We start from the raw sequence: 19922 nt of genomic DNA on the forward strand, positions 1-19922 counted from the left end.
GAAGGGGGGGAGAGGAAGGGGGGAGAGGAAGGGGGGAGAGGAAGGGGGGGAAGGGGGGGAGAGGAAGGGGGGAGGAGGGGGGGAGGGAAGGGGGGGGAGAGGAAGGGGGGGAGAGGAAGGGGGGAGAGAGAGGAAGGGGGGGAGAGGAAGGGGGGAGAGGGGAAGGGGGGAGAGAGGAAGGGGGAGAGAGGAAGGGGGGAGAGAGAGGAAGGGGGGAGAGGGGGGAGAGGAAGGGGGGGAGAGGAAGGGGGGAGAGGAAGGGGGGGAGAGAGGGGGGAGAGGAAAGGGGGGAGAGGAAGGGGGGAGGGAAAGGGGGGAGGAGGGGGAGAGGAGGGGGGAGGGGGGGGGGAGAGGAAGGGGGGGGAGGAAGGGGGGGGGGAGAGAGGAAGGGGGGAGAGGAAGGGGGGAGAGGAAGGGGGGGCGAGGAAGGGGGGAGGGGGGGGGAGGGAGGGGGGAGGGGGGGGGGGGGGGGGGAGAGGGGGTGGGGGGGGAATGGGGGGGGAGGAAGGGGGGGGGGAGAAGGAGGGAGGGAAGGGGGGAGAGAGGGAGAGGAAGGGGGAGAGGAAGGGGAGAGGAAGGGGGGGAGAGGAGGAAGGGGGGTCGGAAGGGGGGGGGAGAAGGGGGGGGGGAGGGAAGGGGGGAGAGGAAGGGGGAGAAGGAAGGGGGAGGGAAGGGGGGAGAGGAGAGGAAGGGGGGAAGAGGAAGGGGGGGAGAGGAAGGGGGAGGGGGGGGAGAGGAAGGGGGGGAGGGGGGGGGGGGGGGAAAGGGGGGGGCGGAGGGGGGGGAGGGGGGGGGAGAGAGAGGGGAGGAGGGGGGGAGAGAGGGGGGGAGGAGAGGGGGGGGGGGCGCGGGAGGAAGGGGGGGAGGAGAGATGGAAGGGGGGGAGAGGGGAAGGGGGGGAGGAGGAAGGGGGAAAGAGGAGGAGGGGGGAGAGGGGAGAAGGGAGGGAGGAGAGGGGGGGAGAGGAAGGGGGGAGAGAGAGAGGGAGAGTGCAAGGAGAGAGAGTGTGAGGAGAGAGAGAAAGAGAGAAAAATAGAGAGTCAGAGAGAAAGAGCCAGAGAGTGTGAGGAGAGTCAGAGAGATATTGAATGGCAGTGCAGGCTCGAAGGGCCGAATGGCCTACTCCTGCACATATTTTCCATGTTTCTATGAGTGCGAGGAGAGTGAGAGAGAGAGAGAAAAATAGAGAGAGAGTGAGTGTGAGGAGAGAGAGCTAGCATGTGTTTGCTGGGCCGAATGGCCATAGTGTGAGCACGGAGATGGGTGGAGAGCGGTGGGGTTGAGGGAGTAGCGTTGGTACCTTGACGTTGTTTACTGGGCCCTCGCTGGAAGCTCCGATCCGTTCTGGTTTCCGCACTGCTGGGGGACTCCTCTTCCCAGACGGTGGATCTGCAGAAACAGAGGATGTCAGTAAGACTAGTCCTGCTCCTACTATCTCAGCGACACTGTCTTTCGAACTGCACCAGTCCCTCCAAAGATAGACGCGAGTTAGACACCCAAATGAACAGATAAATAGCAACAAACAGTTCCAGTATCCAGTTCCAACGTTAAAGTGGACACAAAATGCTGGAGTAACTGAGCGGATCAGGCAACATCTCTGGGGGAAAATAATTTAAGGTGACGTTTCGGGTCGAGACCCTTCTTCAGACAGAGTCGGGGGGAAAGGGAAACAAAGAGATATAGACGGCACATAGAATAAATGGGAGAAGGATATTGAAAACGCAAATGTGATCCAGGAAATGGAGAGCCCACAATGGTCCATTGTTGGCTGTGGAGAAGGTGGTATGGAGTTAGACATCAAATGCTGGAGTAACTCAGTGGGACAGGCAGCATCTCTGGAGAGAAGGAATGGGTGACGTTTCGGGTGAGACCCTTCTTCAGACTGAGGACTGAATTTTTTGTCTACCTGCGATTTAAACCAGCATCTGCAGTTCTTTCCTACACATGATAACGAGTTATACAGAATGTGAAACTCAGCAGGACGGCAGTGGAACTAGTACAGTGACTAGGGACGCAGTCTATCTTCCGCAGATGCTGCCTTCCCTGCTGAGAGTTTCTGCATCTATTTCAGATTTTTGCAAATTGTTTGATTTTTGATGACGATACATCCTTTCCAAATCTGGGAATAATGAGCACGCAGATAACCAAGGTGTGCGTCATCTGAGAAAAAAAATCATCACCAGTCTAAACCTGCTGCATTTTACCGAAACTGTCACTTCCTGCAGATGCTATCGTTGACGGGCAACTAAAAAACACTGATAGAGCTGCAAATAAATTAATCCCTTTGAGTGCATTGAGAACCAAAATGGAGAGGTGAAGACTCATCACCTATCCTAGTTTAGTTAAGTTAAGATTAGTTAGAATAGAATAGAATAGTTTCTTTATTGTCATATTAACATGAACCATGTACAACGAAATTTAAATATGTCAGCCAGTCAGTGCACCATTCAAACATTTCTAAAAGCTAACGATACATACAAGATAAAATATTAAAAGATAAACTAAAATAAAAATCACGAAAATAGCACGCATAAACACCCAACCCTCCATCCTTCTGTCGATTTCACAGTGTACCACAGTCCCTTAGTCTGTATCGCCCCTGCGTTCCTTGGCGGCTACATTTAGTGCTTTTATAGCAGTGGGGTAAAAACTGTTTTTTAGTCTGTTCGTCCTTGTCCTTGTAGATCTGTACCGTCTGCCTGACGGCAACAGTTCAAACAGGGAGTGTCCGGGGTGGGAAATGTCCTTTATGATACTCTGGGATTTTTTGATGCAGCGGGAACTGTGTAAGTCATCACCGCTGCACCATCGAGGGCATCCTTACCAACTGCATCACAGTATGGTATGGCAACTGCTCTGTCTCTGACCGGAAGGCACTGCAGAGGGTGGTGAAAATTGCCCAACGCATCACCGGTTCCACGCTCCCCTCCATTGAGTCTGTCAAAGGCAGGCGCTGTCTGCGGAGGGGGCCCAGCATCGCAAGGACTGCTCTCACCCCAAACCCTGGACTGTTTACCCATCCTACCATTCCAGGCATTACAGGTCTCTCCGTGTTTTTACCACAGGTCGAGGAACAGCAATTTCCCTGCTGGGATAAAGTCACTCTAGAAAACAACGAACCTCGGTGACTGTAGGCCATTCGGCCCTTCGAGCCCCCCCCCCCCCCCCCGGAACCTTATTATTTTTTTTTATTCAAATCGTTTGCTATGTCGCTCTTCAAGGGAGATGCTAATGCATTTCGTTGTCTCTGTACTGTACACTGACAATGACAATTAAAATTGAATCTGAATTGAATCTGAATCTGAATCTGAAGTCCTCCAAGGTAAGGAGAGGGCAGCCGACAATCCTCTGGGCGTTGTCAATTAGTTCAGTTTAGTGTTTTCCATGTGGCAATCAAACTGTACAATTCCTCCCCCTTCTGTCGTGGGGTGGACCGTCTCCCCTTACACCCCCCCCCCCCCATCTTTGCACATCCCCAATCCTCTCCACCCATCGCTTTACTTCCATCATTCATGTATCTTGTGTTTTTATGACTGTCGGCAGATCAATTTCCCTCCTGGGATAAAGAGAGTTCTATCATATTGTATCGTTTAGTTTTTAGTTTAGTTAAGAGGTACAGCAGAAACAGGCCCTTCGGCCCACCGAGTCCGCACCGAAAAGCAATCCCCACACACTAACACTATCTACACACACACACTGGGGTAAATTTACATTTACACCAAAGCCAATTAAACCTACAACCCCGTACTTCGTTGGAGTGTGGGAGGAAACCGAAGATCTCAGGGGGGAAATCCACGCAGGTCACGGGGAGAACGTGCAAACTCCGCACAGACAGCACCCGTAGTCGGGATTGAACCCGGGTCTCTGGCGCTGTAAGGCAGTAGCTCTGCCATGTTCTCCAGAGATGCTGCCTGACCAGCTGAGTTATGGTCATTGAGTCATACAGCGTGGATATAGGCACTTGCCCACACCGACCAACGTGTCCCATCAACACTAGTCCCACCTGCCTGTGTTTGGCATAAATCCCTTCAAACCGGTCCTATCTATGTACCTGTACTTTGTGTATTTTCATGTTATCAGCATCTACAGTTGCAGTCTTCAGCCTTCCAGTCTGATGAAAGATCCCATCCCAAAACACCACCCATTCCTTCTCTCCAGAGATGCTGCCTGTCCCGCAGAGTTACTCCAGCATTTTTGTGTCTATCTTCGGTGTAAACCAGCATCTGCAGTTCCTTCCTACTCACTCAATGACCTAATTCCCCTCTACAGACTGCGGTTTCCTGGAGAATTAGATTCCACGTGGGAGAGTCTAGGACTAGAGGTCACAGTCTCAGAATTAAAGGATGTTCTTTTAGGAAGGAGACGAGTAGAAATGTCTTTAGTCAGAAGGTGGTGAATCCGTGGAATTCTTTGCCACAGAAGGCTGTGGAGGCCAAGTCAGTGGATATTTTTGAAAGCAGAGATAGATAGATTCTTGATTAGCACGGGTGTCAGAGGTTCTGGGGAGAAGGCAGGAGAATGGGGTGAGGAGGGAGAGATAGATCAGCCATGATTGAATGGTGGAGTAGACTTGATGGGCCGAATGGCCTAATTCTACTCCTCCAGTTCTCCACCATTAACATCCTGATGGTCGCGGGACTTGCCATCGCCCTCCGGGGGCTTTAGCATCGGGGGAAGAAGAATGGAAAACAGGGGAGAGACAATGACTTTGCCTTCCACCACAGTGAGGAGGAGATTCACTGTGATGGATGCTTGTGTAAATTGTGTTAATTGTGTGTCTTGTTTTTTTTTCTTGGTGTATGACTGCAGAAACCAAATTTAGTTTGAACTTCATTTGAGGTTCAAATGACAATAAACGGTATGTATCGTATTGTAATATCATATCACCTCTTAAGTGGACCACCGCACAAATACATACTGATCAAACCAGGGCAGAGGCAGAAAAGTGATTTGATTAGTGCGGGTGTCAGGGGTTATGGGGAGAAGGCAGGAGAATGGGATTAAGAGGGAAAGAGAGATCAGCCGTGACTGAATAGCGGAGTAGCCTTGATGGGCTAAATGTCCTAATTCTGCTTCTATAACTTATTAACATGAAGGGTTAAATTATTGAAACATATGGGATTCACATCGGTGAATGGCAACTTTTAGATGGTCCATTTAAGTTTACAATTTAATGGTAGCCAGCAGGGTAACGATGGTCGATATGAACTCAATGGGCTTCATGGTGGCGCAGTGGTAGAGTTGCTGCCTTACAGTGTTAGATACCTGGGTTTGATAATGACTACCGGTGCTGTCTGTACGGAGTTTGTACGTTCTCCCTGTGACCGCGTGGGTTTTCTCCGGGTGCTCAGGTTTCCTCCCACACTCCAAAGATGTGCAGGTTTGTAGGTAAATTGGCAGCCAGTGGTAAATTGTACGATAGAATTCGGTACAGGTGATCGATGGTTAGCATGGGCTCGGTGGGCCGAATGGCCAGTTTCCACGCTGGATCCCGAAAATTAAAAAAACCTAAAGGATATAACACTTGGTGGGGAAATCTAGAACTAGGGGGCATAATTTCCGAGGGACATATTTCCAGTTTGACCACGTGGGTTTTCTCCGGGTGCTCCAGTTACCTCGCACATCCCACAATGTCCCTCCGTAAATTGCCCCTAGTGTGCAGGGAGTGGATGTAAAAGTCGGATAACATAGAACCAGTGTGAACAGGTTGTCGGCATGGACTGGGTGGGCCAAAGGGCCTGTTTCCATGCTGTATCTCTAACATGCCCGGATGCAGCATAAAATAAATTTAGAGAATAACTTTGAGAATAGGGAAGATTCAAACAAGAGGACATGACTTCAGAATTAAGGGACAGAAGTTTAGGGGTAATATGAGGGGGAACTTCTTTACGCAGAGAGTGGTGGCGGTGTGGAATGAGCTTCCAGTGGAAGTGGTGGAGGCAGGTTCATTGGTATCATTTAAAAATAAATTGGATAGGCATATGGATGAGAAGGGAATGGAGGGTTATGGTATGAGTGCAGGCAGGTGGGACTAAGGGGAAAAAAAATTTGTTCGGCATGGACTTGTAGGGCCGAGATGGCCTGTTTCCGTGCTGTAATTGTTATATGGTTATATGGTTATATGGTTAAATTCTAAATATAAATTAGAGGAACCACACTGCCTTCAGTAAGAACTTCATCAAAACTCTATTTAACATTCATCCAAACTGAGATCCCTTTGCTCCATCCAGTAAATATTGACCAAAGCAGCGAAATTAAATTTCCACCATGTCCATGCCGACCATATAGTAATTGTCGACAGACACAACAAGCTGGAGTAACTCAGCGGGACAGGCAGCATCTCTGGAGAGAAGGAATGGGTGACGTTTCGGGTCCACACCCTTCTTATGGGGTGATGTTCCACTTCACTTGACACTATTGAAATCCAACACATTCACATGAACGTCATCTACCAGTTTCCAAATTACAACATTATTTATATTTTTACTCATATTCGTGTAACACGCCTCTCAGTTGGTAACGCCCGTGTCATACTAACTTCCACAATAAATAAAGCTCTGGACTCAGTAGTGCATTGGTTTCTGAGCAGTATTACAACAACCAAGATGATTGAGATAATGTGGCTTCCAGTTGCTCAACACTAGAAGGCTTCTGTGAAAAATATTGTCCATTGCCTCATTTGTCATTTCTCCAAAGCCTTGTCAACGATCTTAAGGGATTGGACAGGCTAGATGCAGGAAAAATGTACTCCGTGTTGGGGGAGTCCAGAACCAGGGGTCACACAGTTTAAGAATAAGCAGTGGGCCATTTAGGAAAAACTTTTTCAGCCAGAGAGTTGTGAATCTGTTGAATTCTCTGCCACAGAAGGCAGTGGAGGCCAATTCACTAGATATATTCAAGAGAGAGTTAGATATAGCTCTTAGGGCTAAGGGAATCAAGGGATATGGGGAGAAAGCAGGAACGGGGTACTGATTCTGGATGATCAGCCAAGATCTTATTGAATGGTGGTGCAGGCTCGATGGGCCGAATGGCCTATTCCTGCACCTATTTTCTTTGTTTCCATGTTTCTCTCTTCTCTCAAGGCTGGATGAATGAATGAATGAATAAGTTTATTGGTCAAGTATTCACATACAAGGAATTTGCTTTGGTGCTCCGCCCGCAAGTTACAACATGACATACAGTGACAGTTAGGAATGCCACATAAAACATTAAACATTAAGGATACTCCACTTAAGAGAAATAGATGAGCGCCCAACCTTAAGATCTGGAGACAAACCTCTGACAAAGCTAAATTAAAAAGGAACTGAAAATGTTTCACAACTTCAAGACGTCTTAACACAGTCCCACAGCTAGCAAAGTATAGTCCCTGTTACAATATTTGGCCCAGCTCCCAGCAAGCTCCCACGAACAGCCAACAATTAATCATCACATCTCAATCGGGGTGAAGAAAGGTCCAACGTGAAACATCACCGGTCCATGTCCTCCAGAGTTGCTGCCTAACCTGCTGCGTTACTCCAGCAATCTGTGCTCTATGCAAGACTCCAGCATCTGCAGTTCCTTGTGTCTCAATTATTACATTTATGTTGGCCCTTGTGAGATAAATATTGACCAAAGCAGCGAAATTAAATTCCCTATTCGTCTTTGAAGCTCCATTCATCTGCACCCACCTGAGAGATAGGTGTTAAAATGATACCCCACTGTTGTCCCCAATGGAGTTAGACAATAGACGATAGGTGCAGCAGTAGGCCATTCGGCCCTTCGTGCCAGCACCGAGTTACGAGATGATCCCAAGAAATTGGGATGAGGATATTTCTAAGGCAGAGACAGATGGATTTTCTGATTACTAGTTGCTCCATCTCCCAGAACAGATCAAACCCAAAATGGAATCTGAGAAGCAATTGATTATGAACAGGATTTAAATCCATTGGTTTAGTTGGCAAAGGGAAGTAACTTTTTTTTATACATGATTCCGCCTAATTTAATGTTGTTATTTGTTTTGCTCACAATATTCTGTTGTGCTGCAGCAAGCAAGAGTTTCATTGCCCTATCTGGGACACATGACAATAAATTCTCTTGACTTGACGACTTGTTTTTGAAGGCATAGAGAGAAATACAGCACAGAAACGGGCCCTTCGCACTGCCCATCAACCAGCCTACGGTAGACAAAAATGCTGGACTGTTCAGTCTGAAGGAGGGTTTCAGCCCGAAACGTTGCCTATTTCCTTCGCTCCATAGATGCTGCTGCACCCGCTGAGTTTCTCCAGCATTTTTGTCTACCTTCGATTTTCCAGCATCTGCAGTTCCTTCTTATCCTAGGCTAACCCCCCATTTTTCCTTCTCCCCACCATCTCAATAAATCCCATTGGATTCCACCACTTGCCTACACCTGAGAAGCAATTCAGGACAATTAACCTATCAACCTAGCCTACTTAGGACAGACACGGATAGGCGGAGCAATTCAGCGGGTCAGGCAGCATCTCTGGAGAAAAGGAATAGGTGACGTTTCTGGTCGAGACCCTTCTTCAGTCTAGGGGGGATGTGGGAGGAAACTGGGGCATCCCAGGGGAATCCACATGGTCACGGGGAGACACAATGTGTCCTATCAGGAACACACGACAATAAACTCACTTGAACTTGAACTTGAACAAGAGATGCTGCAGATGCTGCAAGCTGCTGCAACCAACAATCCGTTGGAGGACCTTTAGAGTTACAGCACGGAAATAGGCCCTTCGGCCGATTGAGTCCGTGTGGACCAGCGATCACCCCATACTCTAGCACTATTCTACGCACTGGGGGCATTTTACAATTTTACATAAGCCAAGTCAACCATCTCACCTGTTGTACAGTTGAATAATAACTCATTAACATTTACTTTGTTTTCTTTCAAGTTAATCAGACTGACAGCTGATTAAAACATATCGTGAAGGCGGCAGGAGCCTTCTAAAGCCTGACGCAATGGTTATGGTGCTGCATTTGGCACATGTACCATAGAAACATAGAATATAAGTGTAGGAGTAGGCCATTTGGCCCTTCGAGCCAGCACCGCCATTCAATACAATCATGGCTGAAATCAGTACCCCGTTCCTGCTTTCTCCCCATATCCCTTGATTCCCATTAGCCCTAAGAGCCATATCTAACTCTCTCTTGAAAACATCCAGTGAATTAAACTTCACTGACTTTTGTGGCAGAGAATTCCACAGATTCACAACTCTCTGGGTGAAAAGGCTTTTCCTCATCTCAGCCCCAAATGGCCGACCCCTTATTTTTAAATTGCAACCGGTGTTGTACAGTGAAATTAATTTTTGTATAGAGTTCTGTACAAGTATTTTTTCATACATAGGATGGTGGGTGTATGGAGCAAGCTGCCAGAGGAGGTCGTTGAGGCAGGGACTATCCAAACAACTAAGAAATAGTTAGACAGGTACATGGATAGGATGGGTTTGGAAGGATATGAGCCAAACGTGGGCAGGTGTGACTAGTGTACCTGGGACATGTTGGCCGGTGTGGGCAAGTTGGACTATACGGCCTGTTTCCACGCTGTATCACTCCGTTAGTATCACTATACATAAGCACTTAAGATACATATTGGGTAGACACAAAAAGCTGGAATAACTCAGCGGGACAGGCAGCATCCCTGGAGAGAGGGAATGGGGTGGCGTTTTGGGTTGAGACTCTTCTTCAGTCTGAAGAACGTCACCCATTCCTTCTCTCCAGATATGCTGCCTGTCCCGCTGAGTTACGGCAGCTTTTGGTGTCTATCATTAGTTAAAAACCAGCATCTGCAGTTCCTTCCTACTCATACATAGTAGATAAGCCTCTCAGATACAGTACTAGCAGTGTATGGTTTGGAGGTAGTCGGAACGCAGGTTGTTCTCTTACCTTGATGTGCCCCACACACTAGCCAGCTCTTCACACCCATTTCACCTCCTCCTCATTTGGAAGACTCCCAACTTCCTTGGTCTCTCCTGCTGCCTCCGATAGCAGTGGTGTCACTTTAGTTGCCCTTGCTACGCTGTGACTTTCCTCACTGCAAGAGCCGGGTCATTCCCCTAGGGCAGGGACAGCTTCAGTTCTACACTGCCTCTCACACACCAGAGTGCTGGGGTGACAATTTGGGTTTCAGCACCAACACCCATCCCCTCCGGTCAGGTGACCTTCATGGTTTGATTGCGAGGAAATATTCTGCCTCAGACTTCGTTTTTTTTTTTACGATCAGCGTTGCTTCCTGTCAGCAGAAGTGCGCCTCGCAGGCAGCAAAATTTCCCTTGATTCTTAAAGAGATTAAGGTTTGCTTCTTAGATTCACACCAGGTCCATGCCCAGCACCTCAATGCGAAAATCCCAGGAGTCGTTTGCTCAAGTGATAAGTGTCCCCCCCCCTCCCACTCCCAAAGTCTTCTTGATTACTACAGGCGTCAGGGGTTATGGGGAGAAGGCAGGAGAATGGGGTTAAGAGGGAGAGATAGATCAGCCATGGAGTAGCCTTGATGGGCCGAATGGCCTAATTCTGCTCCTATCACTTATGAACATAAAGATCTTTCCCAAATCCCTTCTGAAATGTGAATCTACATCCACTGATCTTTTATTTTGTTTTGCAATTTCACATTCACAGAGGCCACTCGCTGAGTTGACAGGTAGAAGCAGGCCCTTCAGCCCTTTTCATGCTGTCCCACTATCAGGGCGACTTATGACCCACCCATGTTTGTGTGGGAAGGAACTGCAGTTGCTGGTTTAAACTGGAGACTGGAGTCTGAAAAAGGGTCTCGACCTGAAACGTCACCAATTCCTTCTCTCCAGAGATGCTGCCTGTCCCGCTGAGTTACTCCAGCGTTTTGTTTCCACCCACCCATCTTTGTCCCACATTCCTCAATATTTCTGGTAAGTAAAAAATTATCAAGTCAACAATATCACGTCATTTAGTTCGGGGGGGGAGATTGCAACCTTCACGTGGTCCGCCCTGTTTCGACGAATGCAATCAACCTGGCGTGCACAATCAAATAAGATTATATAGAACAAGTTGTCCTACAACTTTAGGCTGGGCATGCCATACGCAAGAAGAAGAAGTCATTTAGTTTGTTGAGTTTAGAGATAGAGTGTGGAAACAGGCCCTTTGGCCCTCTGAATTCATGCCGACCACTGACCCCAGTACACAAACGCTGCCCTGCACTCATATCCTACATACTAGGGACAATTTACATTCATACCCTCTGTGGCAGAGAGTGGTGAATCTCTGGAACTCTCTGCCACAGAGGGTAGTTGAGGCCACTTCATACATTACTATCAGGGGGTATGGAGAGAAGGCAATTGGATGATCAGCCATGATCATATTGAATCATGCAGGCAAGCCTACTCCTGCACCTAATTTCTATTAACCTACTATACCCAACCATTTGACCTACAAACCTGTATCTTTGGAGTGTGGGAGGAAACCGGAGATCCCGGAGAAAACCCAAGCTGGTCACGGGGAGAACGTGCAAACTCCGTACAGACAGCAGCTGGAGTCAGGATCGAACCTGGGTCTCCGGCGCTGTACGGCAGCAACTCTACCGCTGTGTGGGGCTGACTTCACCAGAGGGACAGCAGGGGTTTAAGAAGCCATCCCACCACCACCATCTCAAGAACAACTGGGATTGCTCAATAAACGCTGGCCTTGCCAAAGCCAAACCACATCCGTGGATTAAAAAAAAAGTTGAAATAAAAAACAGCATAAACTGCTTCCTGCCACCTCTTACAGGTTTTTTTCTGCGTTCTGAAAAGCTCTAATCATTTCCTGCTCACCACAACTACCTTTATTAATCTCGCCAATCGAGCCGTTTAGAAATAAGGCCAACAAACCACATCTGCCTGAAACCAGACAGAGACCAACGATGTTGGGGGAGCTGCAGCAGGAAACATTTTCCACAGTTGGATTGCAAACAGCGGGGATACTAGAGGTTCACTGCTCTGCTCTGACAGAAATTAGTCACCCTCGTAAACCCGTCTCAGCGTTTCAGTTACAAAAGTGTTTCAGTTGCAAATTCCAGCCTGTGAATGCAGAGCAGAACAACACAGGCAGCCAACCATGTCATCTCTGGGTGCCCGCTCTACCACCCACCAAACGGAGCTGTGTCAGGGCCTGGCAGACATTGACACCAACAGAGACACCAACCTGGCTGCTCAACACCCGGCTTGAGATCTAACTATTCCTTTGGTTTATGTTTCATTGACAAGAAGAAGAAAAAGTTACAAAACATAATCAAAAAGTTGCAAAAGGAAGCGTTTGTGTCTGTACTGCACCATACACTACTCATAGGTTCATAATTCCACTTGACCTGGTCTTGCCTTCAGTGGAACCTTATCTTCAGTAAGGTTCTTGCATCTTAGTGGAAACATCTCATGCTTTTATAACCTTCATCAGGTCACCCTTCTTAGTTTAGTTTAGAGATACAGCACGGAAACAGGCCCTTCGGCCCACCTAGTCCGCACTGACCACCGATCCCCGCACACTACCCAACACACACACACACACACACACTAGGGACAATTTACATTCATACCAAGCCAATTAACCTACAAACCTGTACGTCATTGGAGTGTGGGAGGAAACCGGAGATCTCAGAAAAAACCCACGCAGGTCAGGGGGAGAAGGTACAAACTCCATACAGACAGCACCCGTAGTTGGGATCGAACCCGGGTCTCTGGCGCTGTAAAGCAGCGACTCTACCACTGCGCCACCGTGCCGCCAGTCTCAAAAAATGAGACTTTTTTCTTTCAGAAAGAAAGCAAGGTGCTGGGAACCCATGGTCCAATGTCTCATGGAAACCGCCTGCTGGACAAACTACAAACTGCAAGTCCAGTTGCTACACATCCTGGTGGATGGTTTACAGTCCTGCCGGTCCAGTCCTTTTATTCGTTGCTACCTTCTGGCTCGTAGGTAGGCGCTCACAACGTCCAGCTACTTTTGAATTGTTGGCGACCATTCCTGCCTTCTAGTGCCAGAGACCCGGGTTCGATCCTGACCACGGGTGCTGTCTGTGACAGGTTCCTGACAACGTAATTACGGGCCTTGACTACGGGTGCAGCCTGTGTGGAGTTTGCATGTTCTCCCTGTGACCACGTGGGTTTTCTCCGGGTGCTCTGGTTTCCTCCTACACTCCAAAGACGTACAGGTAAAATAGTAAATTGTCCCTAGTTCAACTGGTCATCCGTGGCGTTGGGGTGAGGAGTGAGGGGGGAGAGGGAGGTGTTTGGGATGGGGGGGGGGAGGGGAGTGTTGAGGTGAGAAAGGGGTTTGAGCTGAGGAGTGAAGGAGCAGGGGCTTGGGATGGTTTGAGTGAACGAGGGGTCAGGCAAGGTTTGAGGAGAGGCAGTGAGGTTTGGGGAAGGGAGGGGTTTGGAGCAAGGGAGGAATTGGGTGACAGAGGGGTCTGGGGTGAGGGAGTGGTTTGAGGTGAGGAGAGGGTTGGGATGAGGGAGTAGTTCTGGGTGGGGAGAGGGAGGGTGATTTGGGGAGAGGGAGGGTTTTGGGTCGGAGGGGTTTGAGGTGAGGGTGGGGTTCGGGTTTGGGACAGGTTTGGGTGAAGGAGGCATTGGTGTGGGGGAGTAGATGGGGTACAGTAGCGGTTTGTGGTGAGGTGAGGGAAGGGGACTTGGGGCAAGGAAGTGGCTTGAGTGACGGTGAGCTTTGGGTGAAGGGGGCTTTGGCGTGAGGGGTGGATTTGTGGTGGGGGGTGGGTTTGGGGCGAGGTGTGGACTTGGGGGGTGCGTTTGGTTGAAGGAGGCTTTTGGCTGAAGGTGATGCTTCATGGAGGAGGTGGAACTTACCCCAGGGGTGTGAGGGGGTGAAGCTGACCTCCGACATTGAGCTGCCGGTCCGGAGCCGAGACCTGTAGCCGTTCTGTAACCAGAAACATTTACTTTAGACTTTAGAGACACAGCATGGAAGGCCCTTCAGCCCATCAAGTCCACGCAGACCTGCTATCCCCGCTATGGGGAGAAGGCAGGTAAACGGGGCTGAGATGGGAAGATAGATCCGCTGTGATCGAATGGCGGAGTAGTCTTGATGGGCCGAATGGCCTAATTCTCCGAGAACCTATGCACTTATGAATGAACAGTAAGATGGCCTGTTACCTCATCGTCCCGAGACATCAGCAGGAGTTGACCATCGACCAGCGTGCAGTTGTTGACGTCCCACACTGGCACTCTAGCCGAAGGCACCAACGAAATGGGAGGAGATTGACTGGAGCCCTCCGCCCCTGCCTCAACTTCATCTGTTGAAACAAATGGGAAGAACCTTCAGGACCTTAGCTTAGTTTAGCGACACAGCACGGAAGCTTTATCTATCTGATTACTCTGAAGAAGGGCCTTAACCCGAAACGTCACCCATTCCTTCTCTCCAGAGATGCTGCCTGTCCCGCTGAGTTACTCCCAACATTTTGTCTCTACCACACGGAAACATAGAAATTATAGAAATTAGGTGCAGGAGTAGGCCATTCGGCCCTTCGAGCCTGCACCGCATTTGAAGCTTTGAGTACATGTTAAGGTGAGGAACTATTTAGAGAAAATGGGAGAGTTTCCTCAATATACTCACTGCATTTCTCAATATACTCACTAATATTAGTTTAAGAAAGAACTGCAGATGCTGGACTACTTGAGTATGAAGAAGGGTCTCGACCCGAAACGTCGCCAATTGCTTCTCTCCATAGATGCTTCCTCACCCGCTTAGTTTCTCCAGCATTTTTTGTCTACTTTTAATATTAGTTTAGCTTAGTTAGGAGATGCAGCGTGGAAACAGGCCTTTCAGCTCACCGGGTCCACGTCGACCAGCGATCCCCGCACACAAACACTATCCTACACACACTGGGGATCATTTTATATTTATACCAAGCAATTAACCTACAAACATGTACGTCTTTGGACTGTGGGAGGAAACAGAAGATCTGGAAGAAAACCCACGCGGTTACAGGGAGAACGTACAAACTCCGTAATTACAAGCACCAGTAGTCAGGATCGAACCCGGGCCTCTGGTGCTATTAGTGCTGTAAGGCAGCAACTCTACCACTGTGTCACCCTGTACAATGTAAATAATGTAACTACAGTACCCTCCATAATGTTTGGGACAAAAACCCATCATTTCTTTATTTATTAACACAAAGTGCGGGAGTAACTCAGCGGGTCAGGCAGCATCCCTGGAGAACGTGTGTAGGAAGGAACTGCAGATGCTCATTCACACCAAAGTTAGACAGACACAAAATGCTAGAGTAACTCAGCGGGACAGACAGTATCTCTGGAGAGAGGGGAATGGGTGACGTATAGTGTGAGATCCTTCTTCAGACCAGGTCTTGACACGAAAAGTCACCCATTCCTTCTCTCCGGAGAACATGAATGAGCCAAGTTTTGGGTCGGGACCCTTTGAGTTGTTCGAACAGTTGTTGATTGACTCTGACAATGGAGGAGGCCTAGGACAGAAATGTTGAGGAAGGGTCTCGACCCGGAACATCACCTATTCCTTATCTCCGGAGATGCCGTCTGGCCCGCTGAGTTACTCCGGCTTTTTGTGTCTATCTCTGAGTGAAATCAAAGGTTTGTTTAAGATAGTTGGGGATGTTGCTGCTGTGCCAATGTGACTGGCACATCGCGTGCTCTCAATTCGGGCAACACTCCGGTTTCCTTCCACTCAGTGTGGTACAGACAGGAAGACGACTAAAGGTGCACAATGGTGACTCACTTCCTGTTCCACATTCTCAACCGTTAAGTGTGGGTTACCAAACTCAACATACGACGTGGCGAAAGACCAAGGATGTCGGCAGTCTCCGTGTGAAGTTCAGGCTCACATTTATTGTCACATGCACCAATTGGTGCAGTGAGATTTGAGTTACCATACAGCCACACGAATAAAAAGAACACAGTACACAAAATGTAAGTAAGTAAGTAAATTTATTGGCCAAGTATTCACATACAAGGAATTTGCCTTGGTGCTCCACCCACGTAACAACTAGACATACAAATAGAGTTTAACATGAACATCCACCACAGTGGAATCAATGTTTCCCACTGTGATGGAAGGCGATAAAGTCCAGTCATCTTCCTCGGGGTCTTTGAACTCTTTGCAGTCGCCACTACGGACGGCCCGATGTACAAGCCCTCTCGCCGGGACGATGGAAACTCCGGAGGAACACACACCCTGTGGCTTGGAGTTTCCTAAATCAGCCGCTTCCTACCGGAGAACGATAGGAAGAGCAGCATCCCATCCTCCGTGGAAGTACGCAATCCAATAATTCAATGATTGTCTACCTTTTGTGTACTTTTGTCTACCTTCGATTTTCCAGCATCTGCAGTTCCTTCTTAAACAATTCACTGGTCCAATAATTCAATGGCTCAATGTGGCTTTTATTGTCACATGTGCAAAGTGCTAACACGCAGTGAAATGATGTTTCTTACAAGCAGAACAGTAGAGTGTTGCCATACCCCCGATCCCCGATTAGCTAGTGTACAGAAATAGTCTACTGAGCCCCCATGCAAGAGGCACCATGTTGTGGCGCCATTTTCAAAGTCCAGTCCATGCACCAGTTTTTATGAGCGGTGCCTGTTCCAGGCAAGTCCCAGGCTGTTGTGGGCCTCCAGCCTTTTGCTTCCATGGATGCCACATCCCTCTCTTGCATCCGATCAGGAGAGCATGGATGACCAGACACCGGTTCACTCTCCTTTCCTCTCCTCGCTCCTCACTCGTCACTTCTATCATCATCACCGACTCCATCCTCCACCAGGGTCTCTGGTCCTCAGGGGATGACTCCTCCATCACGTTGTCAGGTCACTCTTGCCTCACTGGTCACATCCTTTGTTGCACCTGTAGCCCAGTCCATCACACAGACCAGACATCTCACTATTAACTCCATCTACACTTCACGCTGCCTCAGAAAATAAGCCATCATTATCAACAACTTATCCCATTCCAGTTCCTTCTTCTCCCTGCTCCCATTGGCAGAAGGACAAAGCTTGACAGCATGTACCAAAAGACTCAGGGACTGTTTCGTCCCCTCTCTTATCAGATTTCTGAATGGTACCATAAGATAGGATACTGGCTGATTCATCATGATCCCATTGTAAGACAAACTTGTAGGTTTTTATTGTGTGGGAGGAAACCGGAGAAGGGCCTTGACCCGAAACGTCACCCATTCCTTGTCTCCAGAGATGCTGCCTGCCCCGCTAAGTTATTGCAGCATTTTGTGTCTATCTTCAACCTAAAACAAGCTGGAGTATTGCGTGCAGTTTTGGTCTCCTAATTTGAGGAAGGACATCCTTGTGATTGGGTCTGAAGAAGGGTTTAGGACCGAAACGTCGCCTATTTCCTTCGCTCCATAGATGCTGCTGCACCCGCTGAGTTTCTCCAGCATTTTGTGTGTACCATCCTTGTGATTGAGGCAGTCCAGCGTAGGTTCATGAGATTGATCCCTGAAATGGCGGGACTGTCATATGAGGAAAGATTGAAAAGACTAGGCTTGTATTCACTGGAGTTTAGAAGGATGAGGGGGAGAACTTATAGAAACATATAAAATTATAAAAGGACTGGACAAGCTAGATGCAGGAAAAATGTTCCCAATGTTGAATATGTAAACATAGTACTCAAAAAAATGTTCCCAATGTTGGGCGAGTACAGAACCAGGGGCCACAGTCTTAGAATAAAGGGGAGGTAATTTAAGACTGAGGTGAGAAAAAACTTTTTCACCCAGAGTTGTGAATTTGTGGAATTCCCTGCAACAGAGGGCAGTGGAGGCCAAATCACTGGATGGATTTAAGAGAGTTAGATAGAGCTCTAGGGGCTAGTGGAATCAAGGGATATGGGGAGAAGGCAGGCACGGGTTATTGATTGGGGACGATTAGCCATGATCACAATGAATGGCGGTGCTGGCTCGAAGGGCCGAATGGCCTCCTCCTGCACCTATTTTCTATGTTTCTATGTAACATTAACTCTGCTTCTGTCTCCATAGATGTCACCTGACTCCAGCACTTCTTTCTTGCCCAGATCGTTCCCAGATCTGCCAGGCAGGTTGTCGGGGGATCCAGCTACATGTATGTGTTTCTTTTTGTGAGCTGCTGCTACTTTGATCTACCTGCTCCTCACGTGACAGAGTTATCAGAGGCTCAACCAAGCTTCAGAACAAATTGACAATGGAATCTCTTCAACCGGAAGCGTGTGGGAAGTTGTTCAATTTGCAGAGCAGAATATTTTGCACTGTAGTCATTTGAGATGCCCTGAGGTAATAAATGTGCTTATCTTTGTATTTCTTATCTCTTGATTAGCTCTTCCCCACTTTGCTTCTTGCCTGTAAACTTCCCACAACCTGTTAGTAATTCACGGGCTTCTCTCCCCATCAGGCACTCATTTCCAACGAAGATAGACACAATGTTTATTAAATTATCTATCTATCTATCTATCTATCTATCTATCTATCTATCTATCTATCTATCTATCTATCTATCTGTCTATCTATCTGTCTATCTATCTGTCTGTCTGTGTGTCTGAGGTACACAAAAAAGCTGGAGAAACTCAGCGGGTGCAGCAGCATCTATGGAGCGAAGGAAATAGGCAACGTTTCGGGCCAAAACCCTTCTTCAGACTGTGTGTCTGTGTGTCTGTCTGTGTGTCTGTCTATCTATCTATCTATCTATCTATCTATCTATCTATCTATCTATCTATCTATCTATCTGTGTCTATCTATCTATCTGTCTAGCTATCTATCTATATAATAGACACACAGAGAGGGAGAGGGAGGGGGGGAGGGGGAGAGACAGAGGGAGAGAGAGTTAGAAAGAGACAGAGTTAGAGAGAAATAGAGTTAGAGAGAGAGACAGAGTGTTAGAGTGAGAGAGAGAGAGAGACGGAGAGAGAGACAGAGAGAGGGAGACAGAGAGAGGGAGAGACAGAGAGAGGGAGAGACAGAGAGAGGGAGAGACAGAGAGAGGGAGAGACAGAGAGAGGGAGAGACAGAGAGAGAGGAGAGAGAGGTAGAGAGAGAGAGGTAGAGAGAGGTAGAGAGAGGTAGAGAGAGGTAGAGAGAGGTAGAGAGAGGTAGAGAGAGGTAGAGAGAGAGATATATATATATAGTTAGAGAGAGTTAGGGAGAGAGATATATATAGTTAGAGAGAGAGAGACATCCACACATACGTACATGTAAAACAAACAGTAACTGTGCAAAAAAAGAATGAATGCCCCCAAGTCTATGTAGTTCAGAGCTTATTTGGAGGTTGTAGTGTTTAATGGTTTAACGTGGGGAGAATAGGTAGCAGGAAAAGTTAATGGGGAATAAATGGGGAGTTACTCCAGCATTTTGTGTCCATCTTCGTTTTAAACCAGCATCTGCAGTTCCTTCAGTATGAATATTGATTTCTCTAACTTCAAGTAACCTTTGCATCCCGTCCCTCCCCCACCCTAGTCTTCGTACTAGTTTCATTGTCGTCCTGTTAAGTTTCACTGTCTGTATAGCTCGTTATCGCCCTCCCCACAGCCAACAATGGACCATTGTGGGCTCTACCCTTCCTCAATCATCATTGCCTTTTGCATATCTTGCATTCATTTGTTCCAGGTACCTTCTATATCTCTCGTTTCCCTCTCCCCTGATTCTCAGTCTGAAGAAGGGTCTCGAACCAAAACGTCACCTATTCCTTTTCTCCACAGATGCTGCCTTTTCCTCTGGACTTGGGTATAAACCAGCATCTACAGTTCCTTCCTACACATCCCTGGAGGCAAACAGATGATCTGGTCGTATTTTCGGCGCTATCCGTGGGAGCTAGCTGTGAACATATTGGCAGCTTTGCTTCTTATACCACAACAGTGACTACACCTCAAATGATCATTGTGAAGATAGACACAAAATGCTGGAGTCACTCAGCGGATGAGGCAGCAATTCTGGAGAGAAGGTGGAATGGGCTATTTTTCAGGTCGAG

At 48.0% G+C, this 19922-nt stretch overlaps 1 protein-coding gene across 4 annotated transcripts in view; it reads right to left on the minus strand.

Annotated features, from left to right (window-relative positions):
• Positions 1-19922, minus strand: part of LOC129714487 (disabled homolog 2-interacting protein-like) — a 47525-nt gene that overhangs the window by 17182 nt on the left and 10421 nt on the right. For all 4 annotated transcript variants that reach the window (XM_055664126.1, XM_055664125.1, XM_055664124.1 and 1 more), the window contains 3 exons: positions 14109-14248; positions 13803-13875; positions 1301-1389 (listed from right to left, as the gene is read on the minus strand). In XM_055664126.1, coding sequence (XP_055520101.1) covers positions 1301-1389; positions 13803-13875; positions 14109-14248 — 302 coding nt within the window. The remainder of the gene's footprint in view (positions 1-1300; positions 1390-13802; positions 13876-14108; positions 14249-19922) is intronic.

Source organism: Leucoraja erinacea, chromosome 39 (assembly GCF_028641065.1).
Source record: "Leucoraja erinacea ecotype New England chromosome 39, Leri_hhj_1, whole genome shotgun sequence".
Taxonomy (NCBI): Eukaryota; Metazoa; Chordata; class Chondrichthyes; order Rajiformes; family Rajidae; genus Leucoraja; species Leucoraja erinaceus.